The 15,121-nt window shown below is 36.6% G+C and overlaps 1 protein-coding gene across 1 annotated transcript in view; it reads right to left on the bottom strand.

Annotated features, from left to right (window-relative positions):
• Positions 1–15,121, bottom strand: part of ME1 (malic enzyme 1) — a 191,418-nt gene that overhangs the window by 99,221 nt on the left and 77,076 nt on the right. Inside the window, exons 4-5 of the mRNA XM_082480516.1 lie at positions 10,426–10,501; positions 9,132–9,293 (exon numbers count right to left, since the gene is read on the bottom strand). Of these exons, the coding sequence (XP_082336642.1) occupies positions 9,132–9,293; positions 10,426–10,501 (238 nt within the window). The remainder of the gene's footprint in view (positions 1–9,131; positions 9,294–10,425; positions 10,502–15,121) is intronic.

Here is a 15,121-nt window from a genome sequence, read left to right as displayed (position 1 = left end):
CCACAAGATTCAGAAAAGCACATAAAAATTATAACTTCTTCCACATCTGTACTACTGAAATAAAGTAAAGAAAATACAGAACAAGAATTCTAACATGCTACAGAAGATGACCTTGGATAAGTATTCACTCAACCACACCTTCCCCTGCCATGAAAAGAATTTCAGTATTAACTAATACCAACTTCAGTAACAGTCAACAAAAATGTCACATGGACCTATTTATTCACTGGAAATGATGCAACATTCTGAAATTCTGATGAATATTTGCATGTTTGGGTTTTTTCCTTACTTCAGTTCACAGCAAATTTCCGAATAAAATCTGTGGGAAAACTGTAATTGTGGTTAAATATGCCTATGCTTCCACTTGCTCACTATAGTAATTTGTATGTAAGGCTCTGTGCCAGTCCACACATCCCACGGTGTACCTCACCAGCTCAGCAACATGGGGGCCACGAATCTTCGTAGCAAACACAGTCAATCAGGTGGAAACTCCTGATGCACAGAGACAAAATACTGAGGCATGAGACACGCAAACAAAATGTTGGAATCAGCTTTGGGATTTAAATGATAATCCCCCTTACACCTAATACATAAAGTAAAGCCCAAAACCAGCCTATCGCACTATTTCTCAGTAGTTTTAGAACATCCCATAGATGTGAATCCTTGGAGTACAGGAGGTTTGGGCTCAAGTTTGTAGTGATTTGTAACAGAGGGAACATACTTGAAATATTACTGTAAGGAAAAAATAAAATAAAGTTTATTGTGTCCTGTGAAGTACTCACCTCACGTCTACCACAAATAAAAAACTATATAGATTATGAAAATATTAATGAGACAAAACCAGCAGTGATAACATGTGGTTTACAAAGGCCAACATGACATTATAAATAGACATGAAGAAAACCCAAAAATTATATGTTTACAAGCCCAAAGAAGACCTGAGGGACATTAGCATTTGTCAATGATGTCCTTCTAATGAGCAACAGATAAAGCACTGATATCTAAATGGATAAAGCACTAATGTCTAGCTAAAACTACTCTTTAATAATAAAAATAAAATAAAACCTCTGCTGTAATAATAGAAGTTCTACTCCATTTGAATATTTAAATATAATACAGGTGGTTTTCTTCAGTTTTTCATTAATTACCTTTCCAGTATGTATACTTCATGACTGCAGGATTAACTATGTCTTTCACTGAATATGCCACCTAAAAACTGCTACCCAGCATCTGGAGCATTTTTGAAAGCAATTGAACTTTTATATTAAAAAGTACATGATAAATAGTAAATAATTTTTGTCACCATATTGCACTCATTTTAAAATAAATCTACGTTCAAGAGCATGTATAAAAACCTGTGCAAACTATCCTCTTGTTCTAGTAAAATTTAACAATTTTGATCAATATTTCCTTCTAAGAGTAGATAAGGCTTGTCAAGCTATTGCTTTGGATCTACAATACTCCACAAGATCACACACATAAACCTTTACTTTTCAATTTATTTCAAGTTTCCCTTGAAGCAAGTTTATTTAATATAATTTCTTGTCTGTGACCTAAAGCCTGTAGTTTCATTTACTCTTCCTCATCTGTTTTATTACTTTCTATGTGCTCTACTGACAATCCAACCTGGCGAGCTTACAAGACTCAATACCTGAGAAACAGAAAGTTAGGAATTTGCAGAACAGACTAATGTAAAATAATATCTTTGGATGGAAAAAGAGAGCTACAGCTTAGTCAAAAGACTGAGTTCAACATGTGTCAATAACAAATCAGCAGCATATGGCAGAAACATATTCAAATGATACATCTCGATTTATTATTACACTTACAAATTCTCGACATGTCTGAGTTAAAATACTGAGTCAAAATAACTTCTGAAACTTTCAAGTTGTGAATGTACTACCAGACATATTGTAACTATTGACTAAGAGAACATTAAAGAGCAAAAAAGGAAAGCTCTCCAAAAAATTACTGAAAAACATCAGCTGTTGGATCCTTGTGATCCACTCAAGCATGTCACCCAATGGCACCCCTGCACTGAGGGGAAATGGTGGCTCTCGTAAGCAACATCCCTTCCCCAGTTCTTTAGGTTTGCAAGTGTAATACAGACTTTGGCTCAGTTCCAGGTGTCCCTGTGGTTTAAATAAAGCATGTTTAGGAGCGATGTGCAATACGATATTTATTTTAGAGGTGGAATCTTCTGAAACACACTGGAAAGATGACTCTAAACCCCCCCAGTTTTAGAAGACGCATCGATAAAAACAGATTGTACTTGTCCATTCCTTCCTCTAACACATACTCAGTCCACTACAAATGACTGAACAGATTTAAAAGGAGACTACCGATTCCTGCAAATTAAAAAAATGTGTTTTTTTTTTCTTCTGCACAATGGGCTAGACAGAATTGTAATTCAGAAATTACTTTACTTTTCAGGACTTCTGAACATTGAAAAGAGAAAAGAAAAAAATGACTCATGGCATTGACTCTAGGAAAAGTAATATCCTACCAAAATATTTTCCTTGCCAACTGGAAGTGGGGAAAGGGGAGGAAAAAGGCACATTCATGTATTTTCTCCTTTGTTCAAGCGCTGGCAGTCTACTACCAGGGAAAGATCTAGCAGCAAGATCTAAGGGGGGGGGGGAAATTCCCCTTGTAAAACAGAACTTAATTTGTGAAGGAAAGTGCAATTATCTACTACCAGAATAGCACAGACAGGCAGTAGCCAAATGATAAAACAAAACAAAACAAAACAAAACAAAACATAGAAGAGTTACTCCATCAATAGTTTTACAAATTTTCATGCCTGGAATTCAGTGCCATAGGGCCACAGCATTACCTCTGAGCACCTTCCCTGGCCTGTCTTGTGGAACATGGGAAAAAGCCTCTCTCGGTCAACAAGGTTCATTTGAAGTGACATTTTAACATAGCTAAATGAAAAGCTGTATATCTAGAAACCTCCTGTTCTGATCACGCATAGTGTCATTTGTATTTCAGAGATACTCACAACTACTAGGAAACACACTGGAGAATACAAACCAGAAACAAGAGTCACATATATGCACCAGATCCGGATCCTTTTTATATAGACGGAAGCAATCTCTAGTCATAGAATTCAGGAAATGCTACTATTATTTTACATCAAAAGTATCACTGAAATACCATCTCCAGTTCTAACAACCATCATTCAAGGGGAAGGCATTCCATGATACATTTACTACACAAACAACTGTGTAAAAGTGCTACTCATCTCCATATGAATGCCAATTTTGACTGTCTTTTATTTAGAAATCCCTACAGCTGTACACAGTTTACATGGTTTGTTTGATATGTTTATATCTTTAGATTAATGAGATATAAAATTGCAGGTTTCCTCTATACTCAGCTTTCTTTTGTCCAGGTGTCTATTTTGGTTGGAATATGAATAATAAAAGCATAATAATAATGAGTTTTTTTTCTCAACAGTTTCCATTTGCACATTCATAGGTGGATATTTTACAAGAACACGAACCTTGGAAGGCTCATACTAGTTCTTATGACAATTGGAAGTAATTTGGGGAAATGTTGAAAGCTAACTAGCACAAGTTGAAGAACTGAGCTTGAATTTGCACCTCGTATTTTTCTGGGTTTGGTCTTCCACCAGAGATGCCTCTCATACCTCCAGAACAGCCAGAACTGCCAGCCCACTCATTCCCATTGACCTATTTAGGGCAACTGTGAGAACTGCCACATTCCTGCCTTTAAATATTTGTAGTAAGTTAAGGAAAAAAATATTCTAAAGCAAGCATGCAGGAAATAACTTGAAATAGCAGCCCACAAGTGCGTTAAGTGTGGCAAACGAAGGAGGAGTAGCTGTGCTAGCAGCTGCCCTGCATGTTTCTCTGTTATGCACTGTCCAGTACTTAAATGTCTGTATTTGACAGTTGTATGAATAAAGAAAGGCTTCAGATACACATTTACAAAAAGTGAATTGACCGTCATGATTGACCGTACATCAATGGCATATATATATGACCAGCCAGCTATTTAACTGTGTATACAAGTGAGGGTTTGCGTGTCAGCAACAGGAGTGACTTGTGACACCTGAGCAACCCTGATGGCCAGCACATGGCCATTGTCCCAGCTCTCAAAGGCTCCAGGACACCAAGATGCCTTCTGCTAGAAACTGTCTAAAAAGTTCTTCCAATACCAGCTGTCTTGGCTTCTCCGTGTTGTGTGAAAGTACTGTTTAAGAGAGTTGAATGCTTTCTACTATGCTGAAATTTATGGTTGATGGTTTACCTTTAAATGCTAACACACAATTAATCTTTCCAAAGCTCCCACAACTGGCCTTTGCCAGTATTGCATTTACACATGCAATCAGTCCAGGATTGCTCTGGCAGCACTGAACTTGTCAGAGCTTCTCTTGTAAGGCACCAAATAAACACAGTTCTCATTCCTCTGTTATGCATCCATTATTAGATTAAGATTTTTACGGTTAGAAAAAACGCTTTCACCACTGATTTGACTTCTATATAACACAAGCCATCAGTCTTCTTAGATCTCATTCCTGCTCTGGCTTGGATAATAGTACTTTACCTAAACCATGTCTCATCTATGACCCTTGGACACTAAAAATACTGCCTCCAAGTCATTGATAAAGATATTAAACATTGCAGAGCTGAAAAAAAAAAAAAGTGAAATACCATAAAACCACAACTATTTTATTACTGCTCACAGAAAGATATGTTTTAAATTGCATTTTCTCTAGTAACACAGGAGGCCTGCTTTGTTTTTTCATTGGTCATTTCTTATAAGGAACAGTATGAATTCAAATGTGTTACTGAAGGTAAAAAACAAGAGTCAGCCAAAACCATGTAAATTAACATTAGATTAAATTTGTTTTTAATAAGCCCATGCTAATCAGCAAGAGTTATTTTACCCTCAATTCTTGATTAGTCAAACTTTCTGATCTTGCTCAATTCTTTATCTAAGGTTACAGCAACCAAGACCACTGTATTTTAAATAAAAGCTTTAACTTTAATCCAATCTTCCTGAATTTCTCAATTTATCCCAGGTGTAATTAAAAATCCTCCCCACCCAGCTCAGCATGGTCCAGAAAGCTTTTACCAGAGTTTTTTTTTCAAGGAACTGGCCAAAGCTTATTTGGACATTCTGATTTAATGATCTTGACAAATTTTTAAAGCTTTTGTTTAAATATTTGCTTCCTGTTAATAAAATGGAAAATAAGACTTCACTCCAAGATAGATAAAACTGACATTTTAAAAATATCTACCATATCCATACTGACAATCTAATACTTCCACAAGTACCGCCATTAAGGTAAAGCATCAGGAACAACAGAAAATCTCATTCTTACGGTTCGTAATTAATATGGATTTAATTTCTTTTCTTTAGTGTCTTTTGCTTTTTTATTGCCTATAAACTCAGGTTTTGAACTTGGTTTCTATTATTGGGTTTTGCTGTTTGTTGTGGTTTTTTTTTTCAACTGCCAGTTTTCACATCCCTGTAAGACAGGCTAATTTTTAACCAAGAGGCTTGCCTCAATATTGCTTATTTTGTGAGAGTTTAATAAAATGTTTTAAGTCACAAACGATCATCATTCACATTTTAATGCTTAAATGTTTTTCATTGATTCAGCTTAATTATTTCGATCATCCTTAAACCATCCCACTTACAGCGCTGAGAACGTGTTTCAGGTAGGTCTCCATTAAGTTGTAGTTGCTTGTACCTTGACAACTTCATTTTTCTTCTGCAATCTGTTTCTTTAACCATTTCAAAGTGATTAACATATACTTCTATAACATTAGATGAACACCCAGAATCTAGAGATCACATCACCTCAGGATTTCCAGCAACGCTGTCATATCAGTATTGAGGCTGGTGTCTGAACATGTTTTACTTGGATTAAAATCCCACCTGAGGAGCATCATCTTCATTCCTGACAAATACATGGCTACTAGGTAAGGCACAACTTTTAGTGAGACTGTCATGGTCTGCAGTAAATGACTAATACTCCAAATAATGTTTTAAGTGCTTTGGATAAAAATGTTTTATCAACGACTACTTGCCTCCAATTTGTCAGTGACTTACAAAACAGGCGCATTATTTTTGGCAGTGGTCTACACCACTTCTTTTGGATGCTCAGGCCCACACTGATTACATGGAGCAATTGACTAGTTTGGTCACGCAAGTCTTTCTACTAGGTCAATTTTTATTCGTAAGTAGGCAGTTTCCATTTCTCTTGCTTATTACCTAGGCAATTGTATAAAAATGGTTTACTTTCGTCTCTTCTCTTTCCTTGGTTTTATGAGTAGCAGGATAATACCCCAGCTAAAAATACCTCTGCTAAAACTAACAGTAATAAGGCTTTTAATAATCATCAGAAATTGAGTGAGTTACTCCTCAGAGTTACTGTTTTGGGTCCTATACAGAATAAAACAATACAGGATGAGAATTTGTGAAGTTTTTTCCTGAAATTTGCTTTAGAGCAAGATTAAATCTTTCTGGAGAATTTGTAGGTTGTGCACAACCACATTATAGTTGCCAAAAATACATATTTTAAAACTTATTTTAAAGCACTGAGGCCCCCACAGAAGGGAAAAGGAACTAATCTAAATGGAAAACATCTGCACATTTCAAAAAACATGTTCAGCATAATTATTATTTATATGTGCTCAAGTTATGAGAATGATTTCTATTGTGTCTTATTATGGAAAATCCTGGCTAGAGTAAGAAAATATAGCATGAAAATACAGTTATTTGTCGAAGAGGTTTAGATTTTAAGATAAGGAATTACAGTGCAATTCCACAGCAGCTTGACCTAATATAACCAGCTTAGCCAGCAAAATATGATTGCTTTTCAGTCATTTCAGTTCTCTGTAGTGGCTCACCACATGGTTATATGGACACCAGTGTTATGGAGGGAACAGGGATGTGCTGCTGGAGGAGATGGAGGGTGTTAGAGGGAAGAAATTAAGGGAGCTGGTGCCCCAGGATCCTTGACTTTGACTAAAGTAGCCAGGGAACTGCACCCAAGCTCCAATTAATGAGTATTACCAGTCCTGTGCAGTCTCTTTGGACAAGGAGTACACCAATAGCATCCCATCTGTTCAGAATCCTACCGTAGAATTCAGAGGTCTCATTCCCAGTTACAGCTGTTAGATAAATGCTTAAATATCTAAGCAACCAGTCCCCAGTGGAAAAAAAAAGCCACCAAACATCTATGGTTTGAAGTGTAGTCTAGCACAGCCCTGAAAGAACAATTGTGCTGCCTCTAGAGTTGACCATAACCCAACCATGATTTCTCTCATGCTGCTGACTTCTCCTCACCATTGCAAAAACCCAGACGAGCATAAACGGCACTGATCCGTAAGCTAATAGAATTCCTTGCATCTGCTACAACGCTGAAAAAAAAAACAAAACAACAAAACCAACCCTTTACTCAACCTCCCATTCATTCAAACTTAGTTTAAGGTCTCTTGTACCAGTATATTTAGCTGGGGATTTTAGACTTCCAGGCAGCACGTGCATGTCTGAGCTTCTTACACACCTAGGCAGGAACGAAAAGTACCCCGACAGAAGCAGACCCGTCCTACACTGCTGACCACCATGCCGGCTGCAGACGAAAACACGCTCAGCCTCTGATTGCACTGTATGAATAAACTGAAGCAGTTCATAACACAGTCCTAAAATAAGAAGTTGTATTCCAAAGTAAAACAACAAAAGGCATCCTCCTAATCAGAAGGTGAATATTTCAGAGCATCAATAAACCCCAGCTCAATTTTTATGCATCTTGTAATACTTTAGGTTTGCCATTCTTTCATACACATTGAACTCATTGTTTAGTCACAAGAAGTTGAGCTACTGGATAGGGTATGCTTTTTTTGATATATGTGTGTGTGTATAAACAATGAAACTCAAGCATAAAAGCAAAATGTAAAGCCTACTGCAGTATTAGAAGTTGCTGGTGCCATTAACTGTCTAGAAACATTCAATAATAGATTAGATAACTGGCCCAGCTGCTCAAACCAGGAATAAAAACATTTTATAGCTAATGAGACTTGTATGTGATTTGATATGTCTACGTGCTACAGTGTTCAGGTACATCTCACAAGTAAGTCCGTCCACCTTAAGAAGGGGGTTTTGGGGGGGATAGAGGGAGAGGGTAATAGGCTATTTCTTAGTTCAGTAATGCTTTCATGATGTTTTGTCTAAATTATCCCAGTGGGGCAGGGGTGGAGGTGTGTATATCAAGCTGAAGATGCACACACCCAACCCAACAATCTAGAAGTCCTAGCTAAATTTACTGGTACAGGAACGCTTTATTTAGCTATAAAACACACAAATCTCTAATACATTTATCATGCATAAAGTTTAAATCTTGCATCGCTTATAGTATTTGATATTTGATTTAACATCAATCAGAGTCACTAATTGAAGTATTCTTTCAAAAAAAAAGAAGGAAGGATAGGGGCCAAGTAATTAACTAGAAATCCCGGGAGCCCTAGAAATAACAAAGCCAATTTTCAACAACCTTAAATCTTTGCACTTCACACAAATGGGAAATCAAGTTAAAGAGGGTAACGTCCACTTATTTGAAGCACTAGGACCTCATTTAGGGAAATTTCAGAGTATTACAGTGACTTTTGTAGCTAAAGTCAGTGTACAACTGAAGTATGTAGACATGCATTCCCAGCACAGATCAGGCTATAGCTTCAAGCTGTTCACCAAAATGAGGGGCACAGTCAGAATTCACATCTGAAATCATTACAGAGGAATTCTGCAGCAGAAGTGGAGAAAGAATGCTGCCTTAAATTGTGTTTTTAACTCTATCATCCCCCTCTTTGTGACATCTAATTTCCCATACCACTTTTTAAAATGTATGATGTATGCAGCACATTTTTACAGACACCATCCTTAATTACTTGAGTCTTACAAAACAGTTTACACTGTCCATTAGCATGAGTATATCTACACTATGTATAAGGATAAGACTTTTTCCATATGACTTTTCTTGTTTGCACGTAATCAAAGCCAGTATCACAACAAAGAACAACAACTTTTTACAATTCAACTTTTCTATAGTTCCCTTCAAACAGCTAATATTCACTACATCTCAGAAAAGGATTTACCTCATTATCTGTTCCTACATCCAACATCACTGGTAGACACTCATGAGGTTTTACTCCTCCGCATGCCGTATAAAGTGCCAGTTTACCAACTGGGATGCCCATTCCATAACAGCCAAGGTCTCCAAGACCAAGAATACGTTCTCCATCTGTCACCACAATAGCCTGGAGGAAGAAATAAAAGCTTTTTTGCTCATATGTACTAAGTATTCCATTATATTCTTACCATCATTTTTTAATTTTCATGTAAAAAATTTAACAGGTACAAGCAAATTAATAGTACATCAAAGGCTGAGAATTGTTTTATTGTATTTTACTATATTTTTGTTACACTATTTTAGGCTCTTGCTTCATTGTAAATGGGACTTTCATATAAAACTTTTAAGAATACACAAGAGAGGTATTTAGTATTATATTACAAGCGAACTGGCATTGTTCCCTCTTACATTTTTCTGTCAACAGTATGAAAACAGAATAGGAAGGGAAAGGAAGTTATCCACAAAAAAAGAAGAACCCCAGACTCCTGGGTTTTGTCATGGCTGTTTTCAGCAGAACCAGAGCCAGCCACTCCTGCTAGCCTTTAACAGGGCTGTCTACAGCCACCTAGTTCTTACCATTCAAAGATGTATCTATTCTTCCCTTGAGCAAATAACACACTCCATCACACTTAAATGTGTGAGGAAGTATGTGTTTTCATTGACAGAAATACAGGAACTCAGTAAACACAAAACTGTGCTAAAAAGGAAGATTTTTCATTGTAAAAGGACAGAAGTGCTCAGTATGGCAAGCAGCTGACAATACAATAATTTCCTTGTCATACTCTGTGACAAGCCATTTTAGTTGGAAATCTAATATTTTTTTGTGAGAGAGCTCATCAGGTATCATATGTGGAGAACTATTAACCCAGACACAAGAATGAATTGCCAAGAGATCTTGTGGAATCTCCACCTTTGCAGATACTTGGAACCTACTGGCTGGACACAGCCCTGAGTAACCTGCCCTGGCTGACCCTGCTTGAACAGGAGGATGGACTAGATGATCTCCAGAGGTGCTTTCCTACCTCAACCACTCTGGGATTCCCTGAAATGCAGAAAAAGCATTCAGGTTTTTTTGATGCATAGTAGCCAACATGATTGACCAATTAATCAGTAAAGGATGCCTACAGCTAAACAAGGGTTTAAAAGCCTTAAACTTTGGCTTTTAATGAGCTATGAAATCACTCAAATCTAATTGATAAAAAGCTTATAAAAATATCTTAACCTCAGGTGCAAACCAGCGCAACTAAAACTGAACTTACCTTGACAATATTTTCTGGCCAGGATTTAAGCATCGTAGCGATGTGTCCCCGGTCATGGATAGTAATAAAAAGACCTCTGCAAATAAAAAAATGCTTTTCATATAAACAGACAATTAAATACATCAGTATAAATAAATTAAATAATAAATTAACTCTATGCAAATGTGTTTCAACATACATAGACTCAGTTCAACAATAAGTGCTCATTTTTGTATGAATGAATAAATTAAATGTCTCCATTTAGTAGAGGTCAAAGAACGTGTAACCCAGTAAAGCTTCACTGAGCAGTGAGAACCTGTAAGAGTCATTTCTGAAAATTGCTAGGTTTGATTTTAAAACTCACTGAACACTTGATCTGTTCAAATGTGTTCATTAATTGTCCCAAACTACCAAATGTGTTCATTATATGGCAGTGATCACTAGTGTCCCAACAGTCTTAGTGTTTACAGAGAAGAATAGGCCTAAGTTTTAATTTATGAACAAACCCTGAAATAAGCCATAATTATAATTAAATAAAATAATTCAGGAGCATTCAGTTATGTGTCTAGAAAACAGACTGACTATTTGATTAGAGTGACCCTTTGACACGTACAAGAGTGGGAAATTATCTTCTCTATATGAAAACCTTTTTGATTTGAAAGCATGTAGTACATCCTACAGTGCTAAGCATAACAAATATGCATTTGCAAATTGGCCTTTAATTCCACCAATACAGAAGAGTACAAAACAAAATGACAGAAAAGTAGAATTCTCATTTCATTTTTTATATTTTACAGAAGCAAAATCAATACAGCATTTTATCCTACTCCTCAGCATTTTATTCTTCATTTATTTTACTTGACATGCAAGTATTGACATTTCTTATCTAATTTTCTCATGTGAGATAGTGGAAAAAACTCACACTAAAGGCAATCTGTCAAAAACCATGAAGAAAACATCAATGAAGAAGTACATGCCAAAGATGCCTTCTTTTAATTAAACTTCGCACTAGTAAGTATAAGGAGTCGTCTTCTGGAATTATTCTAAAGCATTCATCCACCTATTATAAAAATTATAAAGTAAAAATTACAGAAAACCATTGAGAAATAATTTAAATCTAAGTCTACTATAATATCTCCGTATTCATAGAAATGGGTACATGCCTATGTAGGACTAAATAAATGAATAACTCAGGGAAATGTTTGTCAGATATGACTGCAAGTATTCCAAGTCAAGCAAAAAATTTCCTGCAGTCTTAAGAGTATATTAGTCAAAACACCAAATTGAGTCAAAAAATTATATTTCATTTTATATGTTTATATATTTCATATATTAGTTTACATATATAAAAATTACCAGGTGATACATATTTTTATATTGAATTTTATATTTAACTTCCTATTTAGGTGTCTTCTTTCCGTCTTTGATATCAAAAATATACAGTCGAAAGTGTTTATTATTTTGGACAAAAGGCAGTGTAAAACATGTTGCAATTAACCAAAGTTTCAGAAATAGAAACTGCAACCTCAAGTAGTTAATGAACTAAAAACTGTCATGTTCTAAAGGAAAAATATATATGCACTGTATAAAGGAAAAAAACCAATCAGTCCTTTCTGGTTAGATATTTTTAACTGTTTAAATTTCATTTTATGCATTTCTTCCTAGAACTGGGAATTCTCTGATCCTGGCATTCCCAATTAATTCCCCTTCTGCTTCCATTCCCCATGCTCAGAAGAAATGCACCAGACTGGATGATTACATCTAGCGGTTGCTCCTTACGAAGTAACTCCTGTCAGCAGATTCATTCCTCCACCCCAGTGGAAGTGACAGTCCTCGGGGGCAGGAGGGTTAATATTTACAGCACTTTGCAGAAGTTGTGGTACTTAAAGCCTACAACCATTTCAGTTTGTGAGCCAGTGACCTGAAAAAACATGGCCTTAACAGTGAAATGCCGTAAAGCAGCAAAGCAAAATAAATGTGGATGCTTCCTTTCCAATGTATTGTACAGTTAGTCATTTTATAAAACACTGTTAAATCATAAAATACAGCTTATCAAAATTGCTAGCCTCAGAGACAGTCAATCGTGAGAGATAAGTGCACAAAAGAAAATGAAGAGTGCAGGAGGAAAGCTATCTAGAGGCATCACCCCTCTCCTCCTCCTCGCCTTCCAATTTACACCGACCTAATAGATTCGTGTTAAATGAAGCAAGATTTTGTATTGATTTTCTAAAGAGCCAGAGCCCAGCCCAGTGTGGTTAAATGACCTCTTCCTTGCAAGCTAAGGAGAGAGGTCTCCATGGAATAAATTGCCTGGCAGAGGAAAATAAAGGCAGGGTGGCTCCTCCAGAAGGAATTTTGTTAGAACATTTGTAAGGACCTTTGAATAAGTATTGAGAGTGTTTTTCAGAAATCTGTTCAAGCAGGATCACATTCAAACAACAATGGAAAATAGGGGCTGAAGTGTAAACAGAGTCATGTCGAAAGCATTTCACTCCCCTCCTTCTCCCCTTCCCTCCATTCTTTCTGTAGATTAGTAAAACATTTCTGGACACAGTGTCCTGACTGAGAGGATACCCCCAGATTTAAGGGCACAGAATAAGAGATAAGAATCTTTTATTCTTTTATCTGAATCTGTTTTCTTCAACTTTAATTGTTTTAGTTAAAGCACTTTTCTCCTTTAAGGTGTCCTCCACAAGAAGCTACACCAGGTTGCAAGAGGAACCCCAGCTTGCAATGGTGTCAGCCACAAGAATATTCAACCTACGTCACTGAGATTGAAGTCTCTGGCATGTCTACCTGCAGGCAGCCACCAAAAGGTAGAACTATGTAGTTTCTCTTTTCCATGAGGTCATGCTATGGCCAGGAAAAGCAGCAACTGAACAAGGTTATTACAAGAGGGATAGGGTGACACAAGCTGACACTTGTACCTAGCAGACATTATAGTTATTTTTTCGCTGTCAAAGCACAGCCCTGAGAAGAATCAAGAAAGGGGCAAGCTACGCAATTTAAATTGGATTAAATTATATATGTATTTCAGTCCAGAAATAAGACAGAATTATCCATTTGAGAATGATGATGATGATGATGATGATAATAATAAGAATAAGAAGAAGAAGAAGAAGAAGAACAAGAACTACAAGAAGAAGAGGAAGTACAGTCATGTCAGTGATGCACACCCCACTCTGCCGGATGCAGAGCAAGAGACAGCCTGTGGGACGCACATCTGTCTGACATAGCACTTCAGTATGGGGTGTCTATCGCAGACAGACAAGTAACACATTTCAGCACATCGAGAAGGAAGGAAGGTACAGAAAAAAAAATGCTTAAAGATAAAGTTTTGTAAAAAAAAAGAAAAAATAAGGAAAAATACGCTGCATGTTTTTCAGCATGTGCATATTCACATATCTAACAAGAAAAGCATCTCACAGGGCAGTAAGCTTAAGTTCTCCTGTACACACTTTCAGAGCAGCCCAGGTTGGCAAGCTCACTGTAAAAGCAAGTGTAGATTTTATGACACAGTATGGTCCTTTCTACGTGAACTGACAGCTCAGTTACACATATTATCTTTTCTTGCAAGGCAACAAATTGAGACCTGCTGAGGCTTAAAAAGCCAATCAGCAAAACTGTGACAAAACTGACTCAAAGCTTACAGCAGCAGATTAGTCTTCAAATTAACGTGCTCATTTTGAACTTGGCACAAAGCAGGTCTACATGGAACTTGTCTGAGTGCATATGCAGAAGGGCTCATCTTCAGTCACTCTGGCCCCAGTTAGCCTTCAGTTCAGCACTGATTTATAGTGGTTTAGCCAAAGGGATCACTTCTACTTTTGCCCACTTCAGACAGCCAAACGATATATGAAACTACAGCCGAGGAATAATTATGCAAATAAGTAACTATGCCTACTTTCTTCTTGTCACACCATCAGTAAAACCAGAGCCCTGAAGAGTGAGAGGAGAACCCGTGCTAGGACATCAGGATCCACTCCACAAAGGGTGGATCTATTTTGGGTCACTGAGCAGATTTTACCAGTTATGTGGAGGTCATTCTACATCACATAATTTGGCTCTGTTTTATTAGAACTCTGATCTATGAGAACAAAGTAAACAGAATTAAATGGAGTATTTGTTTATTATGCTTCAAGGAAATAATGTTCCACCAGCAATGTCTTTCTCTATTTTCTGTTAAAGCATAGTTTAGAAAAATGTGTCATAGTAACAGAATAACCTTTCTTCCCTCATAAAACAATAACAGGAGGCAATCTAACATGTCTCAGAAAATGCCAAACATCTTTTAATGAAAAAAAGTTCAAACTTTTCTCACAACCCTACATGTTTAAAACTGTTATTTGAATTATGAACTGTACATAGAATTATAATAGAGGTGACTTCACTTTCCCAGGCAGCCTAAATCAACAAGCTTAAAAATAATAATAATAAAAAACCCCAGGGACCAGACTCAGTTTATTTCTGAGCCTAGACCATCCTAAACTCTTGCACTTTGCAAAAAAGAGGTAAACTACTTCCCCAGTTCCTGTTGAAATTCCCACCTATTTTTGTTAAAATTATATAAAGTGCCACAATACAAACATTGTACAAGAAACTAAGAGTACCTATATGCCCCAAAAGAACAGTCTGCTCTTTTTTTCACCAAGACATAATAACTTTTGCCACTGAAACTGTTCAGTATGGTCTCCCATCATCATATAAAATGTACTGA

The sequence above is a fragment of the Vanellus vanellus genome (assembly GCF_965231255.1).
Source record: "Vanellus vanellus genome assembly, chromosome: 3".
NCBI lineage: Eukaryota > Metazoa > Chordata > Aves > Charadriiformes > Charadriidae > Vanellus > Vanellus vanellus.
This window is presented reverse-complemented; position numbering and strand designations above follow the sequence as displayed.